This window comes from Aspergillus nomiae (genome assembly GCF_001204775.2).
Source record: "Aspergillus nomiae NRRL 13137 chromosome Unknown contig00003, whole genome shotgun sequence".
NCBI classification, from domain to species: Eukaryota; Fungi; Ascomycota; class Eurotiomycetes; order Eurotiales; family Aspergillaceae; genus Aspergillus; species Aspergillus nomiae.
This window is the reverse complement of record NW_015378058.1, coordinates 87452-102501: the sequence shown is the minus strand read 5'-3', so window position 1 is coordinate 102501 and position 15050 is coordinate 87452. Positions and strand designations below refer to the sequence as shown.

Genomic DNA, 15050 nt, shown 5'->3' with positions numbered 1-15050 from the left:
TCGCCTCCAGTGGAACATATTGTCAGATCATTGGATGGAACATATTCTATCCAATCGTCCACCCATGTGCGTATGAATTCCGGGGTTCGAATGTGTCAATCTCAATTGATGTTGCTAACTCTTCCAACCTTGGACCTTCTCGTGCGCAGCCACTGAACTATCAATGGATATGGCTGCCGGATGGTAGAACAAGATTTTTTGGTTCCGTTGCGGACGGCCGACAATGACATCATCAGGGTCTAGGAGCTGGATTTCGTGGCTGTATTGAATAAATTGGGTAGACTTGGGTATTGATACACGTACATGCGTGGTTGTAGGACTGATGTATGAGCCATATGCCGTACATTTCTCGCAGCGCTATATGCCGATTGTACTTACTTTAGTGAGTCTGGCATGGAAGCGGAGAATAACTATCTTTTGAGACCTTAGAAAGTGTCTGCTCTACTCTTAGTTCTGTGCCTGGCTAGTTTTTCTCTATACCATACTGCAAATCTATTTCGCTTGGACGGATCATTCCTCACGATGGAAAGGCCAAACGGATATAGGCGTTCTCCTTATAGACGGACATTACTGGTCACATATCCTCGTACTGCATCCAACCTACTCGTGAGAATGTTGTCATTGGAACAGCAGGAGAACGCGATCTCTAATGAAAAGGGAGGCTACTTCTTCTGGGACTCCTTTATCAAGGGCCGGACAACCAATTCTACCTACACACCAATTGAAGACTGGACAACGCAACAAACCGAAGAGATGCAACAGGTTTTTCAGGACGATTTCAATCGCTGGGAGAGCACATCACGTCTCGCTGAATCTCAAGGAAAGTTATTCTTTGCAAAGGAACATATCCAGTGGTTCGCAGATCCCGCTGCCATTAGCGATTACCTTTCACATGGCGAAAGTCACACTCCGTCCCCGGTCAACATCAAGATTCCCACTTCGTACGGCACGCCCCAAGAGTTTTCGCCCAACAACCTTACAATATTTCCCGACCACTACTTGGAGACCTGGAGGCTGACCTTTCTAATTCGTCACCCGGCTTTGGCATTCCCGTCGTTCTATCGAGCGATGAGAGAGCTGGAAAAGGAAGAATTTGCCCAGCCGCATGAAATGCAGCCGTTAATGGAACTGAATGCTACTTTGCGATGGACTAGACTTCTTTACGACTGGTGCCGCCAGCATCAAGGGCAGTCGAACACAGGCTGTGCCAGGGATACTCGGTACCCCTTGGTACTGGATGCTCAGGACATTATACATCACCCTGATATTCTCGCCAGGTATTGCAAGCTTATAGGGCTTAACCCTATCTATCTAAGATCGGAATGGAATGTCTCAAATCAGAAGGTGGAAAATGGAAGCATGGAAAAGACGAGCCACAGAAGTCCTGAGAAGGTGATGAAGTCCACGCTGGAAAATTCATCTCATGTCTTGAAGAACAGAACGCCCATTATCGTCGACATTGAGGTTGAGAGGAAGGGTTGGGATCAGGAGTTCGGGGTAGATTTCGGCGAGCAGATGGAAAAATGGGTGAGGGAGGCAATGCCGGATTATAATTATCTTAGAGCGAGAAGGCTACGAGTGGGAGATACGTGAACAGCAAGTTTCAATATACGCCTACAGCATCCAATTATCTATACCTGGTAAGTTGGGTTTTTTAGGCGTCCCTTGCTGCTATGAATAATCAATCTGCCCTTGAACTCATACGATCGTATATACTCAAATCTCTATTCGCTGCTATTGAATGGTGGTTCGCTTGAATGGTTTACTTCGTATTTCCCCGAAGCGGAGGATCTATCTGTATTCAGGATTCTCGTGTGGCAACGTATCACATACTCGCTAACCTATGAACCCTGACACTCCACGCCCGGGATACGATGCCGCTTCGCCCTTGACAGCAGGTGGCCCATTCAAGTGCTCGTTAGAATAGCCCTGCGAGCTCCGTGTGCAGCTCAACAGTCATACCAAGGCAAATTTGAAAGCTGCACATACTATAAGCTGTGAGTTTCTGTGGTGTGCAGATATAGCCGTCAGGAAGCTTTGTCTGCTATGTAAAGAGGTCTCCAAAACAAATGACATCACTTGTCCTGTTGCAGAAGGATTGAATAAGTAACATTTCCGTGGACTAGTCACAAAGAGCAGTACACTATACATATATGGAGAGCATTAATCAGTAAAAGACAGACTGAGACTGAGAATGAGTGAACAAGTATGCTTTTCGACTTCCAGCCCTGGGCATTGTGAAGAAAACCTGCCCGTCAATCAGGTGCCATACAGCCACCAAGATAGTCCCATATAAAAGGTCCTTATGACCTTCAGATGTTTGATGCTTCATACATCTGAAGCATCACAGTATAGTCTAGGACTTGTGTTTGCACCTGCAATGATCCCAGTTCCAGTTATTGCAGCTGGGTTGAAAGTTGTCACACCATTTTCCCTTACAGTGACAACTGTTCCAATCCCAGTCATCGGGCTTGCAATGAGGATCTGCTTGATGACAGACCTTCTTGCACTGACATGTATCCCAGTTCCATGACTTGCAGTTAGAGTCATAGTTACTACACCATTTCCCCCTGCAGTGGCATTTATCCCAATCCCAATCACCAGGCTTACAGTGAGGATCTGCTCCGTTGCAGACTTTCTTGCACTGGCACCTATTCCAATTCCATGTTTTGCAGTTGGAATCGTAATTATCACACCACTTGCCCTTACAGTGGCAACTATTCCAATCCCAGTCATCGGGCTTGCAGCGGTGGTCAGGGCGGTCGCACTTTTTTATGCATTTGCACTGGTTCCAGCTCCAGTTGTTGCAATGGGGATCAAAATTGTCGCACCATTGACCGTTACACTTGCAGCTGTTCGAATTCCAGTGTCCTGGCTCACATCGGGGTTCCTGCTGGTTACAACTGTGGTCGCGCTGGAGGTGCTTCACGGTAGAGTCACGTTCGTAGAGGCCATCTTCATATGCATCTGCCTCACGAGCTATACAGGTTTAGCCACATGCATTATGAGAAGGTCTAGAGACACACCTTCGAGGTCAGGATCTGTTACAGCAGAGGCAGCTGCGAGGCTGAGGATGAAAAGAAACAAGAAAGCCAGGTTGACCTTCATGGTTAAAGGGGTAATGATTGCTGTTGGCTAGGCTGAACAATGTGGGTGACACTTGCGTCAGATTAATTCCAACATTCAAAATTTGTAGCCATGACATCTCTGGCAGAACCCTTTTGTATGTAGAGCCTGGGCCAGAGCTGCAAGCGAGGATAGAAACATCATGACATATTCCAGTCTATTCTTAGTAGTATCAGCTCACCTAGACCTAGATAAACTCTAACATTAACCCTACTATTTGCGTAGGGAGGTCCAAATCTGAATACGAATTTCACTTGAACCAAGGTACATAATACTATTCGCAGGTAGAACTCACTGATAGCTTGTCAAGGGCCTGTATGTGGTAAGGAGTCGGCTGATACATCCTACTGGGGTTGATTGTTTCAAACCTGCGCGTGAGCTATGGCATAGTCGAGTGGCTGAAATGTCTAGCCGTTCACAGTTGTATGCAGTTCCACTGGTCCAAGCCTGAGACCTGACCTATAGAGGTGTGAAAAATGAACACAAGCCTTGCCCAATCGGTATATCTAACCTCAAACTTAAAACAATGAACCAGAAACAAAGCCCGTATATTCATACTTATATACAGTCTAGACTTCCTGACTGTAAGTTTTGTGCTGGATTGTCCAGACGCTGTTCTGAAGTTTGAAGCACTATTAAAAGCAATAAAGTTCCGTTCGACACTTCTAGCCGGCGGTAGATCCATATAAGATCTTCTTGGCTTCCGTCGTCGACTCTGGATTCAAACCCTCATTTAGCTTTCCTCCCTTTGCTTCTATCTTGGCAACTTGGCAACTTGGCAAACACTCTGGTCTAGTCATATGATACCTACGGGCATCTGGTTTCGTTCGAAACCAAGACAAGAGGTTTGTTCTAGATGCAGACTAAAGAAAGAAAAAAGCATGATTTTCTAGCATTTATTCAGAAAGTCAAGAACGGAAGTCCAATCCGCAAGTAAACCTGTCCAGTAATCTAGCTCCTTCTGGAGCTACTATGCCCTGCCTTGGGAACATGTCACGAGCTGCTTGGGAGTCCATTTTTCCTGGTTATGAATCTTGTTGGTGATGTTTTTGGATTAGATCTGTAAAGGTTTAAGGACCGCGCTGTCGCGTGCATCCAGCCCTGGCCATTTACATAAATACAGCTCGCTTATACAGCTGGCCTGCTCAGAATGTTATAAGCGAAATATCGTGATGCTATGAGGAAAGGAAAATCCTTGCTATGGCACACTGTGACAGGTCGAGGTCCAGGATTGACTGTGGCACAGCAGCTGATCTATGTGCAGAGAATTCTACCGGACTATGATCGCACCTATTAAACTGGAGTCGAGAGATGTTGTGTTTCCCATGCCAGGAGCTATAGATCAACTTCAGCACTGGTAGATATCAAATAAGTGCTTCCATTCAGTAGGTCCTGATTTAGCTCCCTGTGCAGAGACATTGGAAGCAACTTGGTTCATGGCAGTCGGCCTTGACTATCTCGGCCTACCTAGCATTCACCTTACCCTAGGCGATGAATCGTGTGGGGCGTTTGTTGTAAGATGGTGGGTATCTTGGGCGGAACAAAGGTGTTTAAGCTCACCCCGCGTGTACAGTGAGCCATGGACAACTCTATAAAACTAGCCACAGGTGTACTAGTGGTAGGAGTGGGGGTCATTGAGGGCGACATATACCGACCCTGTCGATCATTTCCCGGCATGAGGTCCCATTGTTCATTATGATTATCTGATAATTGTCATTGATTCGGGATCCAGTAAATAACTCAGCAGATCCTTAGAAGGCGTAAAATGAGTCAGGGGCAATGTGTTGGTTAATTAGGCTTCACGTGAATGCGTGACAGCAGAAGCCCTATATTGACAGTGGTCTCCTGGCTGCATCTCCGGTCCTTCCCGATTCTCGATATTTTATTTGTTCCATTTTCTCCGTCTAAATTTCGGTTCCTCTTCGCCGAACATGAGTCGTGATAGGCGGTGTCTGTGCCCTCTTAGCGCTGGGTTCCAAAATACTAACAGATACTAGTAGTCTAGCAAGCGGTGACGTTAACGAGCTATCTGGAGGACACCTGCAAAGCCTAGTAATTTCGGGGCTAGCAGAGATTTGTCTTGCCGGTTGTAATTGCGGTATTGCTTGATGGTGCCACATTGTTTATCAGCCACCTGCACCCTTGCTAAAGATCGCCTTGCAAAACGGACAAAGGACCATGTAGACGATGGGCGCTGCGTAATTTAATGTATTCCCCGTTTGACACAATCGTACCTACTAAATGTGAATGTTGACACTGGTGCTCTCTATTGATGCGTACATGGTTCTATACATCAACGCAAAAGCGTAGGCCGAACCCGCCAGCCTACGTCAGCCCCTCTTGAGCTCCTCAGTTGAGTCTTGTCTGCGCGTTTCGGAGATGCAGTTGTCTAGACCTCATATCGAGGCTATATACGCCGTCGACTATTAGTAAGAATAATCATGTGCTCTACTTCTTCTTGCATATCTATAATTTCAATACTAGTCCCTTAGTAGGGTATTTAGAACGAAAAGCGCACTACTTCCGACGGTCCTAGACCCCATCCTTCAGCACTTCGGTGCCAATCTCCTAGTAATTCGGAATATTCTAGCTCATTGTACATTTTTGTAGGGTGTTGACCTTAACCTGAACCCAAGTCAGGTTCCAGCAGTCACGCCACAACAGCAGTACTTAATTGATTTATCAAACACATATATATCGGCTTGGCGATGCTGTGTGTTGAGGACGACCTTACACCGTACCATGAGGACCACTGGTGAGTTGGCTGCAAGGCCGTGTTCTCTAGTAATAAGTGGGTTGGAGGCAACTCTATAACTTCGCTTGAATAAACTTTGCTGTATGTTGCAAAGATTGATTATATTTTAAATAAGTTTTAACTCTAAGTCCTACCGGTCGGTATTACTGCGCTCTTATCTACCTTTCCATCGAGAGTTGTAACCAGATACTTCCATGGTAGATCACCTGGAGAATTTTTGGTATTCTATACCATGTAATTTGGAGATCTCTGCCGATTATATATACTGAGGTTATACAACTGTGTAATATTAATTCATTTGAATAAAACATATTTAAAACCCCAAACGCCATATAAAGAAGCACCGCATCGGCTCGCATAGGAGAGCCTCTCCGTCAGAAAACGTCTAGTGGTTGTCACATTCATAGACATAGTCGATAGTAATCTGACAACCGTCTTCCCTGTAGAACGAGCCACACTTAGAACAGCCGCCAATGTTACAGATGTTCTGGTAATCGTTCCACAGGTCATTACCACTGATACTGCAGCTGGCATCACCCTGGATAAAGACACCGCAGCCCCGCGTCTGATCGCCCCAGCAATTGCCGGATTGGTTAATGCCGGTTTCGTTACTAGAGGGTGAAGTTAGTAGTGGCATCGAGAATAGGAGGTATACTGAGATTTCTGCATGATAATAGAGCAATGACTGATGGTAAGCAAGGGGAGGGGGGCAATGGAGCGACTCACGCAGAAGTAGGAAAGTAGGAAGGGACGTCATTTTGCTGTAGGCTATTCACAGCGTGGTCGCACCACTTCAGAAAGCTTGGGGTCGTGCACATGGATAAGCCCTTGCAGTTATAGTCGCTGGGGTCAGGTTCGAAGACGTTGGTCAAGGGGTTGTAGCCTTGTGCTTGGATGACGAATTTACTGATGTCAATAATAGATATTCCTAGGGGTAATGTCTATGTGTAGGTGTAGTCCTTAGTATCTAGAGTGATGGGGCCTATCACCGACCACGCCTACGGTGGGGCTGTAAAGCTTTCGGGAAGTGTGCTACTATACTTGTATAGCGTGGTGCCTTCGATTATATAGTAAATATAGATATACTCGTCGATTTTGAAGTTAATACTCTATCCTAGATCCGTGTCGAATTCACACCCCACCGAATTCCAGATATAAAGGCGGATAAAAGTATATAAAATAAGGATGTCGGCCGTGATAGTAATCGAGTCTACCTCTAGAGAGAAGTAGTAGTTGGTAATGGTTTTCCTATCTGGTAAAGACTTAATATTAATCGTAACCGTATTGGAAGGGGGCCCTATATTACCACCTCTTTTCACTGTGCTAACATGGAATACGTGAGTAGCTCTTGACTGGAGACCGCTAATAGTAATTATAGTTATTAAGCTAGGGACGCTTGTAACAATGCTATTCCCCGAATATATGTGACATCCAAGAGTATTCGGGGCTGTATCCTAAGATAATTTAGCAGAAGTATAGTTTAAGTTTAAGACTAAGAGTCCAGATACCGCTGCTACAGCGCTTCCTGATGTCTAGGATAATGTATTAGTGTTTAACGGAGAGCTACCCTCAATTGTATCCATTATGCTCTGGATGTAGGAATCGCCAGGAAGAGTGTTATATGGGTTAGGCCACGTGTTGTCTGTGAGCTGAAGGAAACCAGCTCCACACTACTTAGCTAATTTAGTTACCTTACTAACTGCGGATTCTGGAACGTTGTATACGATGTGCTATAGCTTCCGTGGGTCTTTCTATATTTAATTGTTAGGTGTATAGGAATTGGTATACATTTTATAAGGCAGTTCGAAAGTTAATAAGGTGTCTATAGTATCCTCGAAGCAAGATGCCATGGGCGACTCAGGATTCAGAATTGTATATGCGCCGGGGTAAGCCCGTTTTGTATAGTTGTTAATATATTTGTATAAATTAACGAATTCATTGTTATCACTATATTTAGGCTAGCCTTCGTTAAAGAAAATGCTGCCAATGCTGCTACCGTAAAGTTTATATTATATATCAATATCTTCCTCGATCTGCGCGGTCTAATCTACCAAGTCTCCTGAGCCTAGACGCGTGAGGAATTTCTGATCGCTTACGCTAAGGTAACCGGTTCGCACGTAGCTAAGGATAGTTTTACCAGATTTTGAAGCGCGCCCAATGATATCTGCCTAGATCTTGTCGACGGCAGAATTTGGACCATTGACGATATTGGCAACTAATATAGGTATCTTCTCCACAGAATACTTAATCAGGCGATCCCAGGCCACCGGGTCTGCGAGCGGATTGATGTACGACGCCACAGCGATCTGCTGCCCTTTACCATTGCCAGAACCCCCCGTGGGCGACGGACCAGATGCTGTCTTGGTAGTCGTTAGGTTGTAGTGAGTGCTGGCTGAGCATAACAGCTTGTGACAGTCGTGCACGCCGTAGTGCAGTCGAATTAAGGCGCCCACTGGAAAACGCCGCACTCCGCACCACATTGTACCGCTGTCTGCTGTGCGCATACGGTGGCGCTGGAACCACTTTATAGCGATGCTGAAGGTATCACGGTATTTATCGTGATGGCCCCGTTATTAAGGAAGACCCAGGAGAGAGTAACGGCCCGGGACGCCGCGATTACAAGGAGGGCTCCAATGATAGTCGAGTTCAGTAAGCTGGCCTGGTTAAGCGTCCACCGCACCACTGTGTTCACCGCTGCTACCATCTCTGCCTTAGCCCACGCCATCGTCCCCCCGTGCACTAGGAGCCAGTCAGGCGCTCCTAGCCGGTTAATTGAATCGGTAAGAGTGATTTGAGCGCCATAGATAAGGTCTACACCTACCTGGCGGGTACGAATCGAGTCGGTGGTATCCTCGCCCACGTCGCAGCTACTCGTGTCCGACCCTGATAGCAACGCCTAGAGGTGTGCCGCCACCGCCAGGTCTAGTTCAATACCCACGTCTCCCGCCATCGCGCCATTCCCAGCACTTGCAAAGGTCGTAATCACGACTGGAGTACTTCACAATTAAACGTCAGCCCGGTCACACGGACACAAAATGAGGTAGTGGGTAAAGGGGGTGTTGGCTGGGATTTGCGTACCCAGTCGCCTTATCCTGCTCAGAAGGTGCCGTGATGGTCATCTAGGGCGTGGCGTCATCAGTTACAACTATGATAGCAGTAGCCGTTTCGAGTTTTAAAGAGTCCTCGACATGGTTTGGAGGGATCTTGATAGGCACCGGGACAACACGGTCTCCCTCGTAGAGAAGAGGGAATAATAAAGCGGAAATCAAGATCCCGCCGGCATAATATATCAATATCGCCGGGTTGCGCACCTCTAACGCGTATTGCTCCAGACTGCGGGGTTGGAGAACGTGGTTAGCGCCTTCAAAGAGATCCATGACAGCCTGGTAGCAATTCGTATCAACTTCTGTCGCGCAGTTGCTATCCATGGTAGATTTCAGACTCGTCTCCATGTCTGGAGACAGATATACCAAGAGCCGGTTTTCTACTGGGTCACCATCAGCAGTAACTTCAATTGTAGACCCTGTTAGAGTGGGCGTAGGGACCTAGTGGGTGTTAGATGCCTTGTCAGAACGTGTCTGGAGATTAGAAGAGAACGGGTAACTGGCACATACCCCTTCTGTGGTATACTGATTAAGATCGCCCACTATAAAGTAGTCATCCTGCCCAGCTGCAAAGTGTGACTGAAAGGCTATGGAGAGGAGGGCAAGGAGAGAAGGTAGTAGGAGCGTCAAGGGCACCATTGTGTCTAGAGAAAGGAAGGTAAAGTGGTTTCAGATTCTGGGAGTCGTTGAGAGAACTTGCAGAACTCAGCGTATTGGGGTAAGTGAATTATTATATAGTACCATAATAGGTACGCCGGCGAAATCCCGGGTTAAATCAATCTTTCTAAATAAATGAACGAGGATAAGGGGCGGTGCTCTAGAGGCCCCTCAGCTCGGGCGAAAGCGAAACTCCATGTTCCCAAGCATACAACGTGTATATACACAGGTAACAGACGGCTAGGGATCCATTCAGAAACTAGGGACAGCTGAAGCTAAGACGAGCAGAGACCGAAATGCTCGCCGATATTGTATATACGTCTTGTCCACTAAAGTAATCGTCTTTTGGTTCACACACAGCCCTAGGACTAAAGAGTATAAACATCCGATGAAAGCACAAGGTCCATAAATGTCGCATAGAGATGGGTCGGCCTACTAGTAGATATCGTGCAATTGAAGGGACGTTCGCTCCCCAAGCTAGTACACCAAGACTCAGATAATATCCCCAAGTAACCACGACCCCACACCTCCCGATGTAACCCTCCACCTCGGGTGGGGAGCTCATGGCTTTGCACCAGCCGGATTCCCATGCCCCGTAGCGTAGGGCTAATCCCACCAAGCGGCTCTGAACAAGGATGGTAGATTACCAACGAAAGTTTCAACTAAATGATAGCTCAAATAAGGTCAAAAATGAAATTGCTATCGGGGCTCCCTTGTAGCGACGTATATTATGCGTAGAATGCTATTATTTCAATCTGCCACAAGACTCTGCATTTTTGACCATATTGATTGAGACTTAGGGGACTACTAGATGTTATGCGGTATTTTATACCTGAGCTTTCAATTCTCACTAGCATGATATCTGTTCGAAGGTTTCAGTAACAATTTATCTTTTTGGTGTGTAAAACAATCTTTATAACTAATATGCACTAGTCATGTACCGGAGGCAAATTGTTATAATAATCGCGTTTAATTACTGGTTCCTTCTAGTGGAGGTCGTACGAAGTACGGTGTCTTACTATTTATATACCTGTACGCCGTACAGGTATATCTTACCTTCCGCTGCCGCCACCGCCTTCAGTTACGCATAAATAAATTGGTATTGTTGTAGCTATCAACAGTACATGCACATACCACACGAATCTTCATTCGACTTGCACCATGGCAACTGAATATGACTCTTTTGTTGAAGCCTTTCACATTTCCTGCGAAGCCGGTGACCTACTAAAAGCCAAGGAAGCCCTGGCCAGCGGTCGACTGACCCCCGAGGACCTAGAGGAGGGACTTGCTCTCGCCACTGGAGAGGCGCATTCTGATCTAGTGGCCGTGCTATTTGATGCTGGGGCTCCTGTGTCCAATTTGACAGTAGCTGCTCTTCCTGGGACTTCAGGGGTAAAGCAGCACCCTAGTGTTGTTCGCCAATATCTCGATCATGGTCTTGACGCCAACGGCAGCTACAGCAACGGCATTCCTATCCTAGCGTATGTATCAGCTTCGTTCGTTGAATATTTAGGAAATGTAACTCACCTTTGACGACAGTCTAATGATGGATCCTACCTGTGCTCAAGAATTACTCTCGCGAGGCGCTGACCCTAACCGATCTGATCCCCAAGGGGTGACCCCCCTTACCCTGGCCATTAACAGCACCCGCGAAGAAGATACATCTTTAATTGACCTACTTCTCGCGTCTGGGGCCAAGCTAAAACCGGATCTGCTCTTTGTTGCGACGGCTCCGCGCGTGCCGCAAGGAGAGTTTATGACTAGATTTCTTCTAGCCAAGGGTCTTAATCCTAATACAATGTCTATTAAGTATGGCAACCCAATACACCGCGCTATCCACTCTGCCAGACCGAATATTGTCAAAGTGTTGTTGGATGCAGGTGCAGATTCTACAGGACAATCGGCTCATCCTCAGTATCGTGGTGGAAGTCCCTTACAAATCGCTAAATGTATACGGTCGCCTGAGCTCCAGAAGACTATGCTGGCTCTCCTTCGGTCGCGAGGCATAGACATTGACGGAGGCGCTGGTCCCGTGGAAACTGAGTGATGCTTTTGGCACGATCTCTTCAACCGTTGGAGATTCGGAGTTGCTTTGACCTCGGCACTATTCTGGAGATTTAGAGGGCGGGTGTTGAGATTGTGTTGGAATGCAGATTCTAAATTAGGACATTATATATGCACATGGAATTCCTATCGAGTTTACGGGCCACTATAAGCCATCCCCAATGGGGATATAGATACGAGTAGCGCAAATCACAAACCCGGATATAACGAATCCCTCCATGTAGTGGGTTTTCAACATGGAATCAAGGTTCCACTCAAACTAAGATTAATGGACGGCTAGTAAATGCTGAACTGCTGTCATCTCATAGTTCACAGAACCTAATTATCCTATTTAATTTTTCGAAACTTCAACTAATGTGATGAATGGAAGTAGTACGTAAAAATACAAACGATTAATGGGTCTCTCAGGACATTACAGTCCTCAGCAGTACAGGACAATAGCAGGAGCACCACTATTAGACAAGGCCTGACTGTTAGAAAGATCCACTCATTCCTCGCCACTGTAGGAAAATCATCGTGTACAAGAGCGCATCTCTAGATCTTTACCGAGGGGGAAGAGCTATTGCAACCTGAGAACATTCATTCCCACACGATGGCTATACTAAGAAGGTGCAGTCCTGGATTAATCAAAGCCCCCTAAAACTTGAACATATTATCTGCAAGCACAAAGTATTTCCTACGTTGCATCGGCTTGACTCTTACCACCTATAAGCCCCTCCACCGGAGTCCTAGGGAGTCACAGAATAACAGTAATAGGTAATTTAGGAATTCATATTTTGTACTTACTCACTCATATCATATTCCTTTTGGGGGGTGGGGGGGGGTGATTTCTAATGCCGTCGAATCTAAACTAAAACGGCGTTTCAATAACCCACTAGAGCGGACTGTGGTAAGGGAGTGTGAGCCCCTTCCCTGGACCTTAACTGTGGGGAGGGCTCCGCGTTGCGGTACAAGAAGCCTACCAATTATGTATGCCAGCTGACCAACCACCCCCATTAAATGTTTAATGATTCTATACCTTAGGTGGGGGGAAGCTGCCAATGGAGAGTTGATATCTCGGCTAGTTGTCAATAGTTTAAATCATTAATAAGTACAGAGTACTCCGATAAGTAGTTGGATTGGGGTAACTAAGCCTCCAGGGTCTTAGATAATTTTTGCTTTAGTTCGAACCAAATATTCATGGACGGCAGAATTACCGTTTCTATCAAGTTCATGATAATTTGTTTTTTTTACTTATCTTGATCATTTTTGTTTTGGTAATCTCTGAGCGTCGGTGGAAGGGTCGGTTAGATGGTTAGCCCTAATAGAACACTTAAAAGCCATCTTTGACCTAAACGAGGGGGCTACTAGACATCCTATTAGAGGGGTAAGGTGTTCCTACTAAATGTCTTTGTTACGAGGTACTCGGAATTATCCTGTTATGTTAGTATAGATTGGTTTTGGAATAAGTTCATGCTCGGTTTAACCAGTGATGAATTGTACCTATCTAAAGGATAGAATTAAGGGGGAAATAATAGCCCTACCCGTATGAAAACTATTTCCAAGACCTGCAGAATGCTGTACAGAATGCCAGAATGAACCTTTTGCTATACTAGCCTTTGTCCCAGCTATAGGCGGTAGCCTTGTGAGGCCTACGAAAGCTGGTCTGATAGGTCGGACCATACTGGGCAGCACAAATGCTAACGCGATAACTAGTAGTTTCGGTGTACCACAGGCGGCTTAGGCTGTTATTCTAGTTATTGTGTGAAAAATCTATTATTCACTGGCAGTTCGACCTATACCTGACACTAAATAGAGATACTTATCCGGGAGGGGGCCTCTGTTCCAAGGAATTGTAGTCTATTTTTCGAATAAAGAAATTTTAGTCGATATTATAATTTCCGAAAATACAAGCATAGAGCTTTTGTTTTCGTTTTACTTATTCCTTTTTATCCCCTCCTATCCGTGTGCGCTAGTGAGACTGGAGTAAATCATTTCCCTTGGGTTGACCTCCGTCTCAGTCCCATCGAACTTGCAGTCTTCATAAATTTGTCTATCCTTTTTAAACACATATCGATGTGGGTGTTTCAAGATAAGTAAGGCACGTTCCCTATCTATCAACGACGAGTACTAGCCCTTGATCTATAAATTTCAACGTATAACTACCTCATACCAACAGTGCGTCAGCGATTATGAGACTTCTCTGGTTACTAGCATAGCTCGCCTTCGCAGCCTCTGCGAATTCGCTTATTTCTGGTAATGGTCACTTCCCGCGGCTTGAGTAAGAACATTTCACTCCAGGCCCGTGCTAATATGACCGCAGATGCGAGGAATGACCAAGTGTTGAAGAAACGTATATCTGGACGGCCAAAGTGTGGGCCTCGATTAGCTGCCAGAGACAGCAGCAGCGAAAAGCAGAGTGTAGGATTTATTTGTTTTGAGCGCAATGCCACGACGGCGGCTCTGGCAAAACGAATGGAGTTTCCGAAAAGAAAACTGGGGACCTTCTACGCCCGAGAATTTCCACGTTTTCTTGAACCGATCGTGCCACACAGCGAGGCAGCTTTCGCTGAGGACATGAGCACTGGTATTAGGAAGTCCTTCAGTAGTATTAGAAAAGGATATCAGTATAGCACAGGATTTTCAGGCCTCGAGGGCTGCACTATTTTGTATATTATCAGCCGCAAGGGTGTGTATGCTGTGCACTGGTTTGAAAACGTGTCCTTTTCACCTGACAGTGTCTGGCTTGAGGGCACAACTGTGGAAGACCTGTTTCAAAATACCGTGATCGACATGTTGACTAATGGAGGAAGGTATCACCCTAAAGTCGCTGCGAGAATAATTGAAGACGACTATATCAAGGCCTATCTCATACACCCAACGCAGACTTGGAAGGAAGGCCCTGATGATGCCGGCTACACGGAGCAGTGGCAGCAGGTTCGGACCACTGTCGGCAATCTTGTACCAAAGCTGCAAGATCAATCGAGATGGACAGATATCCCGTACACCGTCGCTACACCTGCCGAGGTCCTGAAGTCAGACGGAGCCGCAGGTAAGAATCTCTTCAAATATGACCCAGCTCATGATGTCGGGGGAGGCAAGACGGAGCACTTGGCCATGTTATGGATTGAAGACCAGAAAGAGCCATACCATGAAGACCGATGGTGAGCACTGGGCGATCCCGTGTTCGTTGTGGAGAGTGATACATAATTTAAAGAAGTTGAGCGCCCCCCCCCCCCCCCCCTCCTAGCTAGATGTACCTAGGAGGTCTATTACTTGGGTGTTCTCAAACTAAAATAAGAGGCTAGAATTCAGGCCACCAGCTGTCGTATGCCATACTTCCTGATTAGTCATAACTAAGGCGC

At 46.2% G+C, this 15050-nt stretch overlaps 5 protein-coding genes across 5 annotated transcripts; 3 read left to right on the top strand and 2 right to left on the bottom strand.

The window, feature by feature from the left end:
* Positions 1-612: 612 nt before the first annotated feature.
* Positions 613-1593, top strand: ANOM_000430 (uncharacterized protein; the record flags this gene model as incomplete). Its single annotated transcript, XM_015545688.1, has 1 exon — positions 613-1593. One exon carries the CDS (start codon positions 613-615, stop codon positions 1591-1593), a length of 981 nt encoding a protein of 326 aa, XP_015412323.1.
* Positions 1594-2312: 719 nt separating this feature from the next.
* ANOM_000429 (uncharacterized protein) lies at positions 2313-3108 on the bottom strand (the record flags this gene model as incomplete). Its single annotated transcript, XM_015545687.1, has 4 exons — positions 2313-2375; positions 2440-2651; positions 2881-2979; positions 3027-3108. 4 exons carry the CDS (start codon positions 3106-3108, stop codon positions 2313-2315), a joined length of 456 nt encoding a protein of 151 aa, XP_015412364.1.
* Positions 3109-6266: 3158 nt separating this feature from the next.
* Positions 6267-9624, bottom strand: ANOM_000428 (uncharacterized protein; the record flags this gene model as incomplete). The annotated part of the gene is made up of 7 exons (XM_015545686.1): positions 6267-6492; positions 6608-6822; positions 8502-8764; positions 8816-8877; positions 8960-9000; positions 9070-9426; positions 9496-9624. The coding sequence occupies 7 exons, from the start codon at positions 9622-9624 to the stop codon at positions 6267-6269; spliced, it is 1293 nt and encodes a 430-aa protein (XP_015412365.1).
* Positions 9625-10803: 1179 nt separating this feature from the next.
* ANOM_000427 (uncharacterized protein) lies at positions 10804-11689 on the top strand (the record flags this gene model as incomplete). Its single annotated transcript, XM_015545685.1, has 2 exons — positions 10804-11123; positions 11182-11689. The coding sequence occupies 2 exons, from the start codon at positions 10804-10806 to the stop codon at positions 11687-11689; spliced, it is 828 nt and encodes a 275-aa protein (XP_015412308.1).
* Positions 11690-13998: 2309 nt separating this feature from the next.
* ANOM_000426 (uncharacterized protein) lies at positions 13999-14853 on the top strand (the record flags this gene model as incomplete). Its single annotated transcript, XM_015545684.1, has 1 exon — positions 13999-14853. The coding sequence occupies one exon, from the start codon at positions 13999-14001 to the stop codon at positions 14851-14853; it is 855 nt and encodes a 284-aa protein (XP_015412309.1).
* Between the last annotated feature and the right edge of the window lie 197 nt (positions 14854-15050).